General features: G+C 37.8%; 1 protein-coding gene across 7 annotated transcripts in view; it reads left to right on the plus strand.

Moving 5' to 3' along the window:
* The window catches only part of LOC121417465 (plakophilin-4-like), an 86,381-nt gene that overhangs the window by 39,596 nt on the left and 31,342 nt on the right, over positions 1-15,443 (plus strand). For 5 of the 7 annotated variants that reach the window (XM_041611182.1, XM_041611179.1, XM_041611178.1 and 2 more), the window contains exons 6-11: positions 230-346; positions 7,918-7,979; positions 8,802-8,893; positions 10,442-10,668; positions 11,921-12,063; positions 14,468-14,647. In XM_041611182.1, the coding sequence (XP_041467116.1) occupies positions 230-346; positions 7,918-7,979; positions 8,802-8,893; positions 10,442-10,668; positions 11,921-12,063; positions 14,468-14,647 (821 nt within the window). The remainder of the gene's footprint in view (positions 1-229; positions 347-7,917; positions 7,980-8,801; positions 8,894-10,441; positions 10,669-11,920; positions 12,064-14,467; positions 14,648-15,443) is intronic. The other 2 variants (XM_041611183.1, XM_041611185.1) reach the window with 2 other exon arrangements.

Consider the following 15,443-nt stretch of genomic DNA (forward strand, 5'->3'; position numbering starts at 1 on the left):
CAAAACTTCATATTCTAATAACTACTTAACCTTTTAAGGAATTTCCTCAAACCTTCACCAATATTCATTATTCTCTCTGCTTTATTTACAACTAACTTTTCTTCAGGGTGAATTTCCCCTCCAAGTCACTATTATTTATCTGCATGCTTTGCTCTGTATTACCTCTTTCCTATTACCTTGCCCCTCCCCCCCGGGTCGCAACCTTCCCATGATGCATCCATCACTACAGCGAGACAAACGATTCGTTCTCCTGGCGGCGCTCTGCCGGCCAGACAGAGTCTCACATGGACGAAGGCAGTAGCTTCGTGGTGGACGTGCCTTCCACTAATCTGCTTGATTCTTGTTTGTAAGTGGTGTGGTTGTCATGGTTACTAGATGATTTCATTCTTTGGAATTCTTTCTAATACGTCCATTAACTCTTTGGATAAAGCTTCACTGTAAAAACGCTGATTGAAATTGTAGACATGTTTAAATAATCCCATCACTCTAACAACTATTGTTTAAACTTTTTAAACAACTCTTTAAACTTTTAAACAACTTTTTGAACTTTTAAACAACTTTTTGAACTTTTTAAACAACTTTTTGAACTTTTTAAACAACTGTTTAAACTTTTTAAACAACTGTTTAAACTTTTTAAACAACTGTTTAATGTTATTAAACATGTTGTTTAAAAAGTTTAAGCAATTACAAAAAGTTACTTTAAACAACTTTTTGTTAGAGTGACAGGCTTAATTAGCAATGTGCTATTTTTTTGTGTTGTGTGACATTTATTCAGCATGCACTTGTAATAACCTTTGTTTGAGCAGTCATTATTAATACATGTTTTGTAGATTGGGTTTCGCTTTCAGTTTCAATGACTTGTGTTTGCATGCCATCCATGTATTTACATTGCTTCATTGCTTGTTTCACAAATAAAAGTAATGTACATAATGAAATAAAATGATAAATAAAAGATTGAAATCATACACTCTAAATTACAGGGATTTAAAATAAGTCCACATGGACTGTAGTTAGGGCCCAATCGAATTCCGGATTTAGTTTGAATCCTTAAAGATTCATTTCAAATCTCGAAAGATTTACATTTAAATCATTTGAGATTTGAATTTAAGTCTTTAGGATTAAAACTAAATCCAGAAATCGATTGGTCCCTAACTACAGTCCATCTGGACTTATTTTAAATCCCTGTAATTTAGAGTGTATTAAATGGAAATAGCATACATATGTAGTGCACAATATAACAACAAAAACGCAATACAACAAAGCAACAAATTAATACATAATATCAAGATAAACAAAAATTGTCACAAGACAAAATATGTTCAATACAACATTAACATCTATGACCAGAATCACAGAACTAAAGAAAAAGACAATGCTCTAGAATCATACGAGTAAAAAAGATAAGACATACAAATTACATGTATGCAAAATAAACAACAAAAAAATGATTACCAGATTGTGTACAATTAAAGAATACACAAGAGATGCAGGATAAGGAGAAAAGTATACAAGTTGGCAGAATTTAACAAGAGGGAGGAGAAAAGGGACAAAGAGAATAAAACAGAAGAGCAAGTAGAATTAGAAAGAAACAAGAAGAGCAATTGCATAAAGAACATGCTGTAACTGATTAATTGTGGAAACAATGAATGGGGGGAGGGGTAGAATGTTTTGTTTTTAAAAAGTTCTTTATGTGTGAAATGGGGAAAATACTACATGTTTATCAGCATCTACATACACATGCATGCATTGTAGTCTTGTTTTTCTTCAAGAGCAGAGCTGCTTCATAAAATAAACTGTTTGGAAACTGCTGACCTTTCAAACAACCTTCCTCCATTCAAATTAAAACGAAACCCCACAAAACAGATCTTAACAAATTATCCGCTTTCATGACCTCACCTTTCCATTCAAATGATGCACCAATTATACACCTGTGAAAGGTTTATATTCCACTGCGTGTAAAACATGAATATTTGCGTGTTGTGTGCATTGTAGCATGTTGTGTTTACATTGCATATTTGCAGAGTGAGGTGGCCTCATTCAAAGCCACATCTATTGGCCTTTTCGTCAATAAAGGTTTCATGCATTGGCCTTGTTCATATTTGGTATTGTTTGTCTCTGGACATATTGAAGCGTGAATGCCCCATTGAGTGTATGTATGTAAACCTTGTTCACATTTGCATGCCATTTGTGTTTCAGTGTGCAGTGTTGATATATAATGCATACATGTAGGCCAACATCTAGAATGTTGCCCTGTTCCCATATTAACCTTGTCATGTGCTATGTTTCTATAACAGTTGTTGCTATAACAGTTCATTTAAAATTTAGACACATTTTTTGACAAAGTGTGAATACTGATTTTTTTGGGTAAAAATCCAATACAAATACATGACCTTTCTCTTTGTTGAATGTATGATGGGGGACCTAAAGCTACGCACTTTGTTTTCAAACAATAAAAACTGTCCCAATTTTAATATTTCAACAAATTATATTTCAATAATTTGTGGCAAACATTCTAAAGATCATTAACCAAGTAGAAAATATCACAAAACTCACTTATACGAAAATCCCGTCGTGTTTTTCGAACACCTCTTGATTTTCGCCGCCCGATGTAGAAGGGGTCCTGAAGTTACGCACTCGCTTTATCATGCAAAAAAAATAATATTTCCTGTGCCTCAATTTCCAAAATATATTCAAATTATTATAGGATAAAATGAAATTAAAGCGAATATAACTCCAAACTCCCTAACAGTAGTTGGTTTTCTCTGCATTTAGAGATTTACTGCAGCCTCTGTAGAAAAAAATTAATAGGAATTGTTCATCACTCTGCAGTCACAGTTCCACACACAGAGTGCGCATTTGCCATTGAAAACTGCATGCGCAATGAGTGGTGCGTAGCTTTAGGACCCGCGTAGCTTTAGGACCCCCTACCATACATTTACTAATCACTTTATATAGTATATGTGAATTTACATGTTATCATTAGGCTGTACGCTGCATGAATTGCCAAATATCATATATTGGGACAGATCATATGTAAAAAAACACAATAGGTCCATGGTACTAAAACAAGATCAATGATACCCTTTTCATAAACCTATCCTCCAATTAGCCGCCTAAGAGAAGTGCGGATAATTCAATAAAAATTGCGTTCATAAACTCCGAAAATAAGCCGCATTATTTTTACGAGCGCCCGTCCTGAAAAAGGCGGATAATCGCCATGACAACTGGACACGCCCCCTCCGATGCGGTTGTGTTGGAAAAGGGTGACCTTGTGACCGCACCATGGCAATTATCCGCATTATTTGGAAATGCATTCATAAACTCAGAGTCTTATCCCGATGCCGCTATTATGCGGATAATAGCAGCATCAGAGTAATGCGGATAACTCTTGTCCTCCTCCAATTTTAGGACCAAATTATGCTGCTATTAGCCGCCTAATTCATAGTAATTGGGTTTATGAAAGGGGTATGACTCTTGTTTCAAATGTGAATGGGGGGGGGGGGGGTGTTGGGGGTATCATAGTCATCAAAATATTAGGCTTATCCTGGTAAGGCCCTCAAGTCAAGAAAACGACAAATAATCTCTCCATCTTGAATACAATATCACTGCAATTATACCGTTTTCCCAGTAGGTTTGAAAGAGTATAAAGGACAAATACCTTCAGGATGTCATGTAAACCTTAATTTCACATTATTTTTTATTCACATGGCATATTAGTCAGAATTTCAAGAGAGGAGACCTTGCCTTGTTCATATTATGATAATCTGTAATTTGCTATTTGGAGATTATGTCTTGTATGAACACATCTATCACAATTCAGCTGTCAGCTAAAGAAGGGTTTGCTTTGCACTATTATGTCATTGAGTGGCCTTGTTCATATTGATAGTTAATCCTTGAATAAACTTAGTTCAGGACTTCAATGCAATTTAATATCCTGTATAATGAGAATCAGAAAGGAATTACTTTACCCATGAGATACACAATAGTCTCAATAACTCAACCTTCTGTGAGTAGGATAATTATCTTTCAAAATTGAAGAATTTTTCAGACCCATTAACATGTAGGTCTATAGATGCTAAAAACAACAAAAACAAACAGACAAACCAACAATACATACATCTTCTACATGTACATCTATGTTGAGTTTTGCTGCAAAAATTGAGTAGATTTCTGTTATCCTAAGAGTTTCAAGTTTGCAGATTTAATGGTAAGAGCAAATCTGTGGACAGAAAGATCATTTTCCACCCATCCTCGTCATAGAACAGCCCTTTATGGAACAGCCTTCCCATAGACACTTGAAAATGTTTAACTTCTGAAACTTTAAGAAAGAAAAACAAACATGTAAAAATGTTTCTATTCAATTCTTCTATCTCCTTCAAGATTTCTTGAAAAGCTTCTGGAGCACTCTACAGATTGGATTCGACATGATACAAGTCCAATTTATTATCATCATGATGATCATCATTTTATATATTTCTTGTTCTTCTTAAAAAGCAGTAATCCATAGTGAAATAGTACCTCCTACACAGTAAAAACACTTTAATTTTTTTATACAACGCTGTTTACTATATGAACCTTAAAGTAATTGTTTAAACAGATGTATAAAATCTTAAACATCAAAGTTTAATTTTCAATATCTAATCTTCATTAAATTAAACATGATTGTTTAAACTGTTAAACAACTACTGTAAGGTTCATATAGTAAACAGCGTTTTTACTGTGTATAAAAAGTATAAAGTCCTATTATGGCGAAATATTCCAGTGAGCCTCTCCTTTTTTTAATTTCAGCTTTCGACCCTTGAACCCTCTTCTCAAATACCTTTAATACTGCATGTTTGCTCTCTTGCCAGGGCGCAAACAAAATGTGAATAGGCAAACGAAACTTTTAAATGGACATGATGCCATGATGGATGTGGCTGTCATATCAAAAGCTAATATTCTTGATTGCTAAATATTGCTGTTAAAGTTTTCTTTAATATTGCTGTTAAAGTTTTCTCTAATATGCGCAAGTGTATATAGCCCTTAAAAAGAGACTTTAATACAGGTTGCATGTTAAAATTGATACTGATGCACCACAAATTACATTTCTTTTTGCAACTCTGCGAATCATTTACTTATTGAACGCAGCCCAATATATACAAGCAGAGACGTGCAGAGATGATGTGAGAAAAGTTAGTTTGTGAAGTCAAATTTTCAAATGATAAATGTCATTGCTAGACAAAACTAGACAAAATGATGCGAACAGTCCTGTAAATATGGGCAATTGAAAATGGCAGAGTTTATTGAATAATCATTTTAGGGAAAACATACAGTTTTCCTTGAGCCCGTATACTAGTCTGCTGTGCAAACCCTTCACTCGAGTTTAAAGGGTCTGAATGTGCAGCCTACTCATGTACTGAAGGTCCTCTTACTCAGGAACAGCATGTGCTAGTCTTTGCTTGGAGACCCACTTGTGTATCAAATTTTCAATTAGGGTCTGTGCCAGCAGACTACTTGTACAGATTAGCAATGGGGACTTCAGTGAACAGATTTTCAATGATGGCTATTACTTTTCTATGACTTTTTTTACAACTTCCTTAATATTACAAAGTTCAAAGTTTGAAAACCATTCTACTATTTTCATTTCTAAAAAATGTTGTGCCAAAGTCAGTTTTCTAAAAGTGGAAGCATTATTGTTCTACCATGAGGGTATATTCTTTTTGCAATTATGCAATACAAAGTTGAGCAATCATTTATTTTGTTAAAGATCTTGTTTTGAGAGAACGTTTGCCTTGACATTTATAGCCTACACATCCATAGCCACTATTATTTGCTCATAGATAGAGGTTGTCTTGCACCAAAATTTCAACTGTGACCTACATGTATGAACATTTTATATCCTTGTTAATCAAAATAAAGATACAATGTTACAAAATATTTTTTATCCCCAGCTGTTTCTCAGGAGAAGCTGACATTTATGAGAAAATGTTTTGCAGATATTTGAGCGGTTCTTCTTCTTGTGAATTATAGCCTCTTTAATCACCATTTACAGTGGCTTGTAATATAAAGATAACATTTTTTTAGCACAAAGTTAAACATTGACAAAGATCTACATCTGTGAAAAACAAATTTGCAAGATATTTCATTACCTTTATAAGTTGAAGGAGCAGCCAGCCAATGAAACTGAAAACCCCAACTCACCCCCTCCCCCTCTTTTATTATAGAAGCATGCCCAAGATACAAAATATTTTGCAGAGCTTTGAATTTCAGCACTCACAAAAATTACAAATTATACATTGTTGAGACACAAACTTATAATGTACTTCAGTAATTGGTGGTGCCAACCCCCCTTCCAGTCCTCAAATCATGAAATAATCTACAAAATGTTTTCAAGAAGTTTAATAATTTAGACATTCATGTGAACCTTCAATTATCCGTGTAGGTTTTTATCATTGAGGTACACACATATGTGCATTTTACAGGCCTACGCTACATATTTACACAATTTTACGTTACCCCGAATTTTGAGTAACTGTAAAAATAATTTTTGCTGTGCCCCTTCCCTCCCCCATAAAAGAAATCATTACTTCAATTAAACTATAAAGAATGTTTTGCAGTTAAGGTTGAACACTGACACACTTGTAAATCTACAAGTGTTGAAAGTTACAAAATGTTTTGTCACCTTCAAGAAGTAGCAAAGTAAACGAGGAAGATGTTTTGTCATGGAGTCCCTCTAGGGTTGAACTTTCTCATGATCTCTGTGCAGTCGTTATGTGAACCGCACATTCTTGAGACATGACTGCTGGTAAGGTTGAGTCAGAAAGATAAATATACAAAGATGAAAATATACTGTGTGCTATTACAGGTGTACCCTTGTTGATATGCCAATCGCAGAATTGTAAAGGACAAAGCCACGGAGTATGATATGTTTTGTTCTAATATTCATCTGCACATCTACGCATGATACATGTATGTGTGTGAAAGTGCAACTTGTCTGTTCTATAGTAGGTGTGAAAATAGGCCTTCTACACAACTTGGTACATGCATTTATCTTGCTGTTTTAAACACTCTGATAGCAGTACAAATTGACATTTATTCATTTGTTGTTTTGTTGTAATGCGGATTCTCCTGGTTTTGTTTTCGTTTTTTTTTTGCCTTGGCTTTTCATGTTGTTTCAGTTTGTTCTGTTCAGTGCGTGAAATCTGCATGCCATGTTCATCCCATGCATACAAATACAATACATTTTCATGCATTATTCATTATGTCTATTTTCTTCCTTTAAAAAATCATGTATGATACTTGAAGTCAGTGGCTGTCAGTGCCACAAGTATATAATCAAGCATAAATTCCGATTCATTTCAGTGCAATTCATTTCAGTATTTAATCAATTTCAGTTAAAACAGATTTACACCATTTTAGAACATCCATGAGTAAAATGTAGCCATTCATAATGCAAAATATAAAATATTAAAACACCATATTTACATACATGTACAATTCATACTTGTGAATGTTGGCATCAGTGTTCTATTAGAAAAGTTGTATGCATGCTACGATGCTTGTACATCCATGATGTTCATAAACTGTGACTTTCTGTGATCCTAACAACTTATGAGCACTAACCTTATATTAAATCTTCAATTATTTTGCTTGCCTTTATACAGTGCTGCTTTCGAAATGTTTGTGTCAATATTTTCTTTTTGCATGTTTTATAGTTTGGATATATTTTTTCTTATCTTTTTTCTACAAAACATGTGCACATATTGGTGTCAATTAATACATTATCGTGTATGTGATGTATATAAAAATGCTTTGTATGTTAATATTAAATGTACTCAAGGACAGTAGGCATGCGCCATGAATTGAACCCCAAGCTTTACTTCATATGTGTAGTTTAATAGGCACTTACAATTTTAATTAATGTTTTGTATCTTGCAGAAGAGAATTAGGAGAGAGGAACGTCGAAGATCCCAACATGGAATCACTACAGTATTCAGATCGTAAGTACTTCAAATTGTACTTCAATTCAGTGTTTTAATACCAGATTTCTGCGTATATGGATTTCCTAAATATCATCAATCCTACAACGTGTTATCACTGATCGAGCATTCTAATTCTAAAACACACTTTTTTCACTCAGATATCAAACTTTTATTTGTTTTGTTTTACAACAATTATCTTACAGCTTGTGTATAGTTTTGGTAAATCCACCAAAATGCATCTATCACTGTTCCAATTCATTGCTAGCTAATATGAATGGATATGCCCTATAACAGTTATGATGTGGAGGATATGAAATGAAAATGTGTTTTACAGGATAAATTTTGTGATTTTACATGGAAATTTAACTTGATCGGGTCACCCGATCAAATTAAAATATCTGTGTGTTTTTGTCTTTCAATTAAATCCTATTCCAAATCATGGAATGGGCTGAAACTTTCAAGATATGTTCTTTGTCTGTAACTTTTGGATATCTAATCACTAAATTTATAAGATAAGTGCTTGAATGCCCATTTTTTAAATTTAAAACAAGCAACGCCGAGAGAGGGCGCTATATATCCAAGATTTGAACATTTGAAATTTTCTCAGAGAAGTGCTGTTGGAAAAATATCTAACGGTCTCTACGCTTCAGTAAGACTGTCATATTAGATGATATTCGATTATCAATCACATTATTGACCCTTTACCAAAGCTATACACAGGCTTTAATAAATTTGATATCCTTTTATATATTTCTATCTAATGCGTATTGTTTAATACAGTGTAAGAACACATTTTTAATATTTCATCCGTTTTTCTAATTGTCTTTTGTTTCTTTACAGCATATGCCAGCCCATACGGCAACACAACCAGATCACTGTCACATGACCCGTATGGGGGCGGAGACTATGCTCCTCATCCGTACGATGCAGGGGTAAGTATGTTTTATAATAGACTGATAAATCTGCTGTTTCGGAGGAGTTTTTCAACATTTTCTGATTTTTCTTGTCCTCCTACACGGATGGATGACGGCCATTGGGCTCGTAATGGTCGAGCAAACAACCGCCACTTGACTACATCGTCTATGGAGAAAGGGTGCATTTTCGTACCCTCCTCGATTACTCCTAAATTTTGCTTTTTGATGGGGGGAAAAAGGAAGAAATAAAGATAAATCAATATTGAATGCAATCAGCTTGCCACCTTTCTGAGAATAATGCTGGAAAATCGCAAAGTTTGATGACAAAACAGATCAGGATCAGCCAGCTACAGCTGAGCGAACGGATGCGCCAGCGAATTGGCTGGCACGTTCGTACATGTATGTTCAGCTGTAGTTGCGCTGACGGTGATCGTAGAAGAACCTGATTTGTTTGTCATTAAAATTAGCTATTTTCCGGCATAAATTTCCACCAATTGACGGAGGGGATTTTGCAGAACCAGACGAATTCTCAGCAGAGCATATCCCTGACAGAAATAGACCTTTTTTGTCGGTCCAGTTTTGATTCAGATTATGACTACTTGTCAATGTCAAGCTCATCTCTTAGTCTAAACTCCTGGTTCACTTTCACTCGTTCGTCTTTGACAATATCTAAAAAAAAACAAGTGTACTGCCTCTGGCAGATTTGCCTTACGCGATTCAATATAGAAGCAGTGCTTACTTTCAAAACAACTTAAAGATGAATAATTATTCACAAAAACTCCATTCATATGATAATGAAACACTAGTTAATTGATCTTAAATAACTTTGACCTTGATCAAGTGACCTGAAACTCATGCAAAACTGATCAGTGATTGCTCTTATGTTTAAGTTTCATGAACTCGGTTCATTTTCTGTCAATGTTAAGTGACCTTTCAAAAATTAACCTTGGTTAAGATTTCATTGTTGACGATGCTGTTGCCACCGCTATCATTGGAAAAGCGAGCCTATAGTCTTGCTCTGCCATGCAGGTGAGACAAAAAATAGGAGACTAAAAAGAAAAGTCTGAATGATAAAATTTGGAATAATCTGTTGTCAATGCAAATGAAAACCTGTCAAACCATAGCATGTTGTACCCTGATACAGTTACATTTCTTATCTTGCACTATGTTAAAGTGACTGTCTCAAATCAGTCATCATTGTCTCAAAACAGTAGTCGGTAGAGCTGGGGTGTCAGATTCCGATGACCCGGGTTCGATTCCCACTGCACACCTGTGGTAAAGCATTTATCCTCATTACCCAGTCCCTTGGAAAGAACCATAGGCTGTTGGTCCTCTGGTTGCTTACTTACAAACATTTGTGTTTTCTTTAATAGCAATCAGGTTAAAAAAGATCTTTACCATTTACATCCGACGAACAATTGTAGTGTTACATGTAATAGTAGTATTCGGTTACTGCTTGTTGGTAAACTGATCAACTGTATTGATTGTTTACATGTAAGTTTTACTCCCATACCTAATTTTTTATTGCACTCATGTCTTCATATTTTTACTCTTTCTCATTTGCAGTCACAAGGCTATGACAGACAATCGGATTACGGAAGCCCGCATCACTCCAACTACCAGGAATACCCTCCTTCAGAGAGCGGGCAGGGGGGCTACGGGTACGCAGACCCCCCTCCCCCTTCTAATGATGATTATAATGGATATAGCAGTGACACCAAACCAAGGGATAGCTTTAGGGAGGTGGACCCGAGGGTGGTGGAGATGGAGGATCCCTACGGTACCAGGGATAGGTGAGGAGATGGTGGAGGTTCGTGCTGATGATGATGGTGATGATGATGATGGTGATGGACTGATGGGGACTTGATGATGATGATAATGATGATGGTGATGATGATGATGATGATGATGGTGATGGTGGTGGCGGTGATGATGATGGTCATGATGATGATGATGATGATGATGGTGTAGGTGATGATGGTGATGATGATGATGATGATGATGGACTGATGGGGACTTGGTGATGACGATGGTAATGATGATGATGATGATGGGGATGATGACGATGGTAATGATGATGATGATGGGGATGACGACGACGATGATGATGGTGGTGATTGTGATGATGATGATGATGATGGTGTAGGTGATGATGGTGATGATGATAGCGATGATGATGATGGACTGATGGGGACTTGGTGGTGGTGATGGTGATGATGATGATGATGGTGGTGGTGATGGTGATGATGGTGGTGGTTATGGTGATGATGATGATGGTGGTGATGATGACGATGGTGGTGGTGTTGGTGATGGTGATGATGATGATGATGATGGTGGTGGTGGTGATGATGACAATGGTGTTGGTGATGATGATGATGATGATGATGGTGGTGGTGGTGATGATGACGATGGTGGTGGTTGTGGTGATGATGATGGTGATGTTGATGATGATGATGATAATGATGATGATGATGGTGATGATGATAATGAGATGATGATGATGATGGACTGAGAGGGATTTGGTGATGGTGATGATGGTGGTGGTGGTAATGGTGATGATGATGATGATGACGACGATGATGGTGATGGTGAAGATGATGATGATGATGATGATGGTAATGGTGATGATGATGGTGGATCATGGTTGTGGTGATGATGCTGATGACAATGGTACTATAACGATGATGGAAGTTAGGGTTAGCAACTGGTGATTATATTTTATAAAATGGTCAAAATTATTGATTTGGTGATGACAATGATAGTAAAGGTACATGTACATGTAGCTATGATCATGATTATAATGACCATCGTGATTGTGATGGTGTTCATGATAGTGACGGTTGTGGTAATGGATATGAAAATTTTGCTTATTATGATCAAGATGGCGATGCAGATGATGATGATAACGGTGATGATGAAGATGTTAGTAATAAGAGCAGCATTTACTATAAATACTCCTCTTCAAATTGTTACCATAAATGAATAAATTGTATGTTTTTACGACAAATAACAACATCTTTTAAAATCTTTTCCCTCTGTGTTTAGATTCGATGGTGCTGGTGATGATGCGCCCTACCGTGCACCCTCCCCCATCGGACCGGACCCTTACAGCTCACTGCCAAAGACAGAGGACCCATACCAGTCGTCATCAGGATACAGGGAATATGCCCACACCCCTCCACCAGCAGGTAGGCCACGCCCACATCTTCAGACCCCTCCCTCCCCAATCCCCTCACCCCTTCCCCTATACCATCCCTTGTACCTTCACTTCCTCTTCCCCATTCCTCCCCCTCTCCCCTTTCCTACCCATCCCCCATCCAATGCCTCGATCTTTCCAATTCTTCCCTGCCCCCCCTCGTCCTTTCTCTTCTTCCCTTCTCCTGTATTGCCATTCCCCTTTCCTTCCGCCTTCTTCCACCCATTCTTACCTCCTTCCTTCACCTTCTTTCTATGTCTCCTCTTCTCCTCTTGCCTTCCTTCCCATCCCTTCCCCTCCCCCTACCTTTCCATCCCCTATCTGTTGCCTCGATCTTCCCAATTCTTTCCTTCCCCCTCGTCCTTTCCATTCTCCTCTTCCCCTGTACCAGCATTCCACCTTCTTCTACCCATTCTTACCTTCTTCCTTTGCCTTCTTTTCATGCCCTTCTCCTCCCGCCCTTCCCCCTCCCCCTACCTTTCCATCCCCCATTCGTTGCCTTGATCTTCCCAATTCTTTCCTTCCCCCCTCATCCTTTCCATTCTCCTCTTCCCCTGTACCAGCATTCCACCTTCTACCCATTCTTACCTTCTTCCTTTTGCCTTCTTTTCATGCCCTTCTCCCGCCCTTCCCCCTCCCCTACCTTTCCATCCCCTATCCGTTGCCTCGATCTTTCCAATTCTTTCCTTCCCCCCTCATCCTTTCCATTTTCCTCTTCCCCTGTACTGTTACGATATCAGTATGGATATCTAAGCACTCCATACACCTCCCGCAACATGGATACCATGCCTGTTGATTGACCTGCCTAGCTGGCCTGTATAATAAACCTGTTAACCTACCTGTTTAACAGATAATTCACAGTTGTGGGTCGGTCAATTGAGGTGCACACCAGTTTTGAGTTTTGATTATTACAATAGTTGTATTACCTGTTTCATTATCCCCTGCCACTCTTTTTTTTCAAAACCCAAGTACAAACCATAAACAGAACACAGTGTGCTTAGAAACAACAGTAGTAAGCGCGTTATAAATGTTATGTATTATTATTATATACGTTCATACCAAAGTCTCCACCAGAGTCCTTTGTATTGGATCATGGTGGCAGTGGTGGGATTCCATTCCAGCATTCCATCTTCTACCCATTCTTACCTTCTTCCTTTTGCCTTCTTTTCATGCCCTTCTCCCGTCCTTCCCCCTCCCCCTACCTATCCATCCCCCATTCGTTGCCTTGATCTTCCCAATTCTTTCCTGCCTTCCTTGTCCTTTCCTTTCTTCTCTTCCCCTGTACCGCCAATCCCCATTCCCTTTCATTCTCCTCCACCTGTTCTTGCCTTCTTCCTTCGCCTTCTTTCCATGCCCCCTTTTCTCCTTGTGCCTTCCTCTTCCCTTTCCATCCCCCATCCGTTGCTTCGATCTTCGCAATTCCTCTCTACCCTTGCCCTTTCCTTTTTTTCCTTCACCTGTACCGGAATTCTTGCCTCCTTCCTTCGGCTTCTTTTCACCCACCTTCTCCTTCTTCCTCCCCTTCCCTTCCCTTTCCCCTCCCTTTCCCTTTCCATCCCCCTATCCATTGCCTCAAGCTTCCCAATTTTTTCCTGCCTCCTTTGTCCTTTCTCTTCTCTTCTCTTCTCTTCTCCAGTATCTCAATTCCCCATTGCCTCCTACCTCCATTTGCTACCTTCTTCGCTTGCCTTCTTTCCTTGCCCCTTCCATCTTCTAGCCGTCTCTAAATTTTTCATCCCATTGCTTTCTCTCTCAAACCTTATCATTTCCATACATTCATTTTTTTAGAATTTGTATAGAACTTGCAGATAGTGACATTTTTTTAATACAATGCCCAGGCTTCATCTAGATAGAGCAAGTAGATCCAAATCTTTTCACTAGCAGAAGAGTCGCACCTTTCAATTGCATTCCTGTAATGCTATCAATATAATGTCCCTACTGGCTTTCCATAGCTGTGATTAACATTAATCAATCACATTGTTTTTGTTATAATGTAACAGGGGGCCCATTTTCTTTTTACTTTTTAGCATATATTGATATATTTCTGGAAGGTGTTTCATAAAGCTGTTCGTTAAGTTACGCACAACTTTACACACGACTGGAAAATGTTCTTAGGTCATAAATCTATTACATAAGGAATATCACATAGCACAAGAAAGGATCACCAGTTGTGCGTAAAAGTCATTTGTATCTTACAAACAGCTTTATGAAACACCCACCTGCTTTCATATTAAATATCTGATTATCCTTGCTTGCTTTGACCTCTCAGTTTATTTCTCTAGCAGTCCATAATCTTTGCATGATATGTGTTTATCTGATGCAATCCTCAACGATCTGCTAATTTTCCTTTCCATATTCATCTTCTTGCATGCATTCCTACCATCCCTCCGTCCCAGTCATCTCCCCAATCCAACCCACCCCTCCCTCGGGGGTCGACGACTACGGTAACCCCTGGGACGATTACCCCTTGACCTCTGACCCCGAGGTCGCCCCCAGCGACGCCGGCCAGGAAGCCTCGGGGGTCAACCCCCGCGATAACTACGACCATCCCCGCCCTGCGACCAGCCCGGGCCCAAGTATGATTGGTGTGGTGTGTTTGAATGTGAGGCACGTTTGCAGTTCAGTGACAATCACCAAATATATGTTTTAAGAACCTTTTGATATTTCCATGTATGTCCACTAGTGGATGTGGCGTGAGTACATTATACTGCCCAGCTTTGGCAAAAGGAAGCAAGTGACACATTGGTCAAATTTGAGCCATTGTTGTTCCTGAAACACCCTTCGTATGTTGCACGTTCAGACAAAATTTGAGGAAGAAATGATCGTTCTATGGAAATATATTGACAAAAGTATGCTGTTAAATTTAATTGACGCCTATGTCTATGAGTATGTAAATAATGAACACACATTGCTCATTTACAACAAATGATACTTTTGTAACTTGCTTCCTTTTGCCAAAGTACGGCAGCATAAATAAAGAATGCGGTGGCACTATTTGTGACAACATTATTGATTTTCCCTAGTCACGCGGACAGGTGTGTGCATACCGTGTGTAACATGGATCTTCACTCCACCGACTTTGCTTGCCATGAATACATGTACATGTAACAGGCCATTTTGACATACTAATATTATTCATCGCATTAACTAGTGAATGTTCAAATCAAAAAATTCTTTAAAGGTCAAATCCACACCCGAAAATTTTTGAGTTGAATCAATAAAGAAAACTCAAGCATAACGCTAAAAATGTCAGAGCTTTCTTGTTTTGCATCCGATTTTGATGAAATTTTCAGTGTTATGCTTGTGGGATTTTTCCCTTTATTTCTATCAATTTTTTGTTGGAGTGGACTTGCCCTAGTATTACATGACTAA

The sequence above is a fragment of the Lytechinus variegatus genome, chromosome 6 (assembly GCF_018143015.1).
Source record: "Lytechinus variegatus isolate NC3 chromosome 6, Lvar_3.0, whole genome shotgun sequence".
Classification (NCBI taxonomy): Eukaryota; Metazoa; Echinodermata; class Echinoidea; order Temnopleuroida; family Toxopneustidae; genus Lytechinus; species Lytechinus variegatus.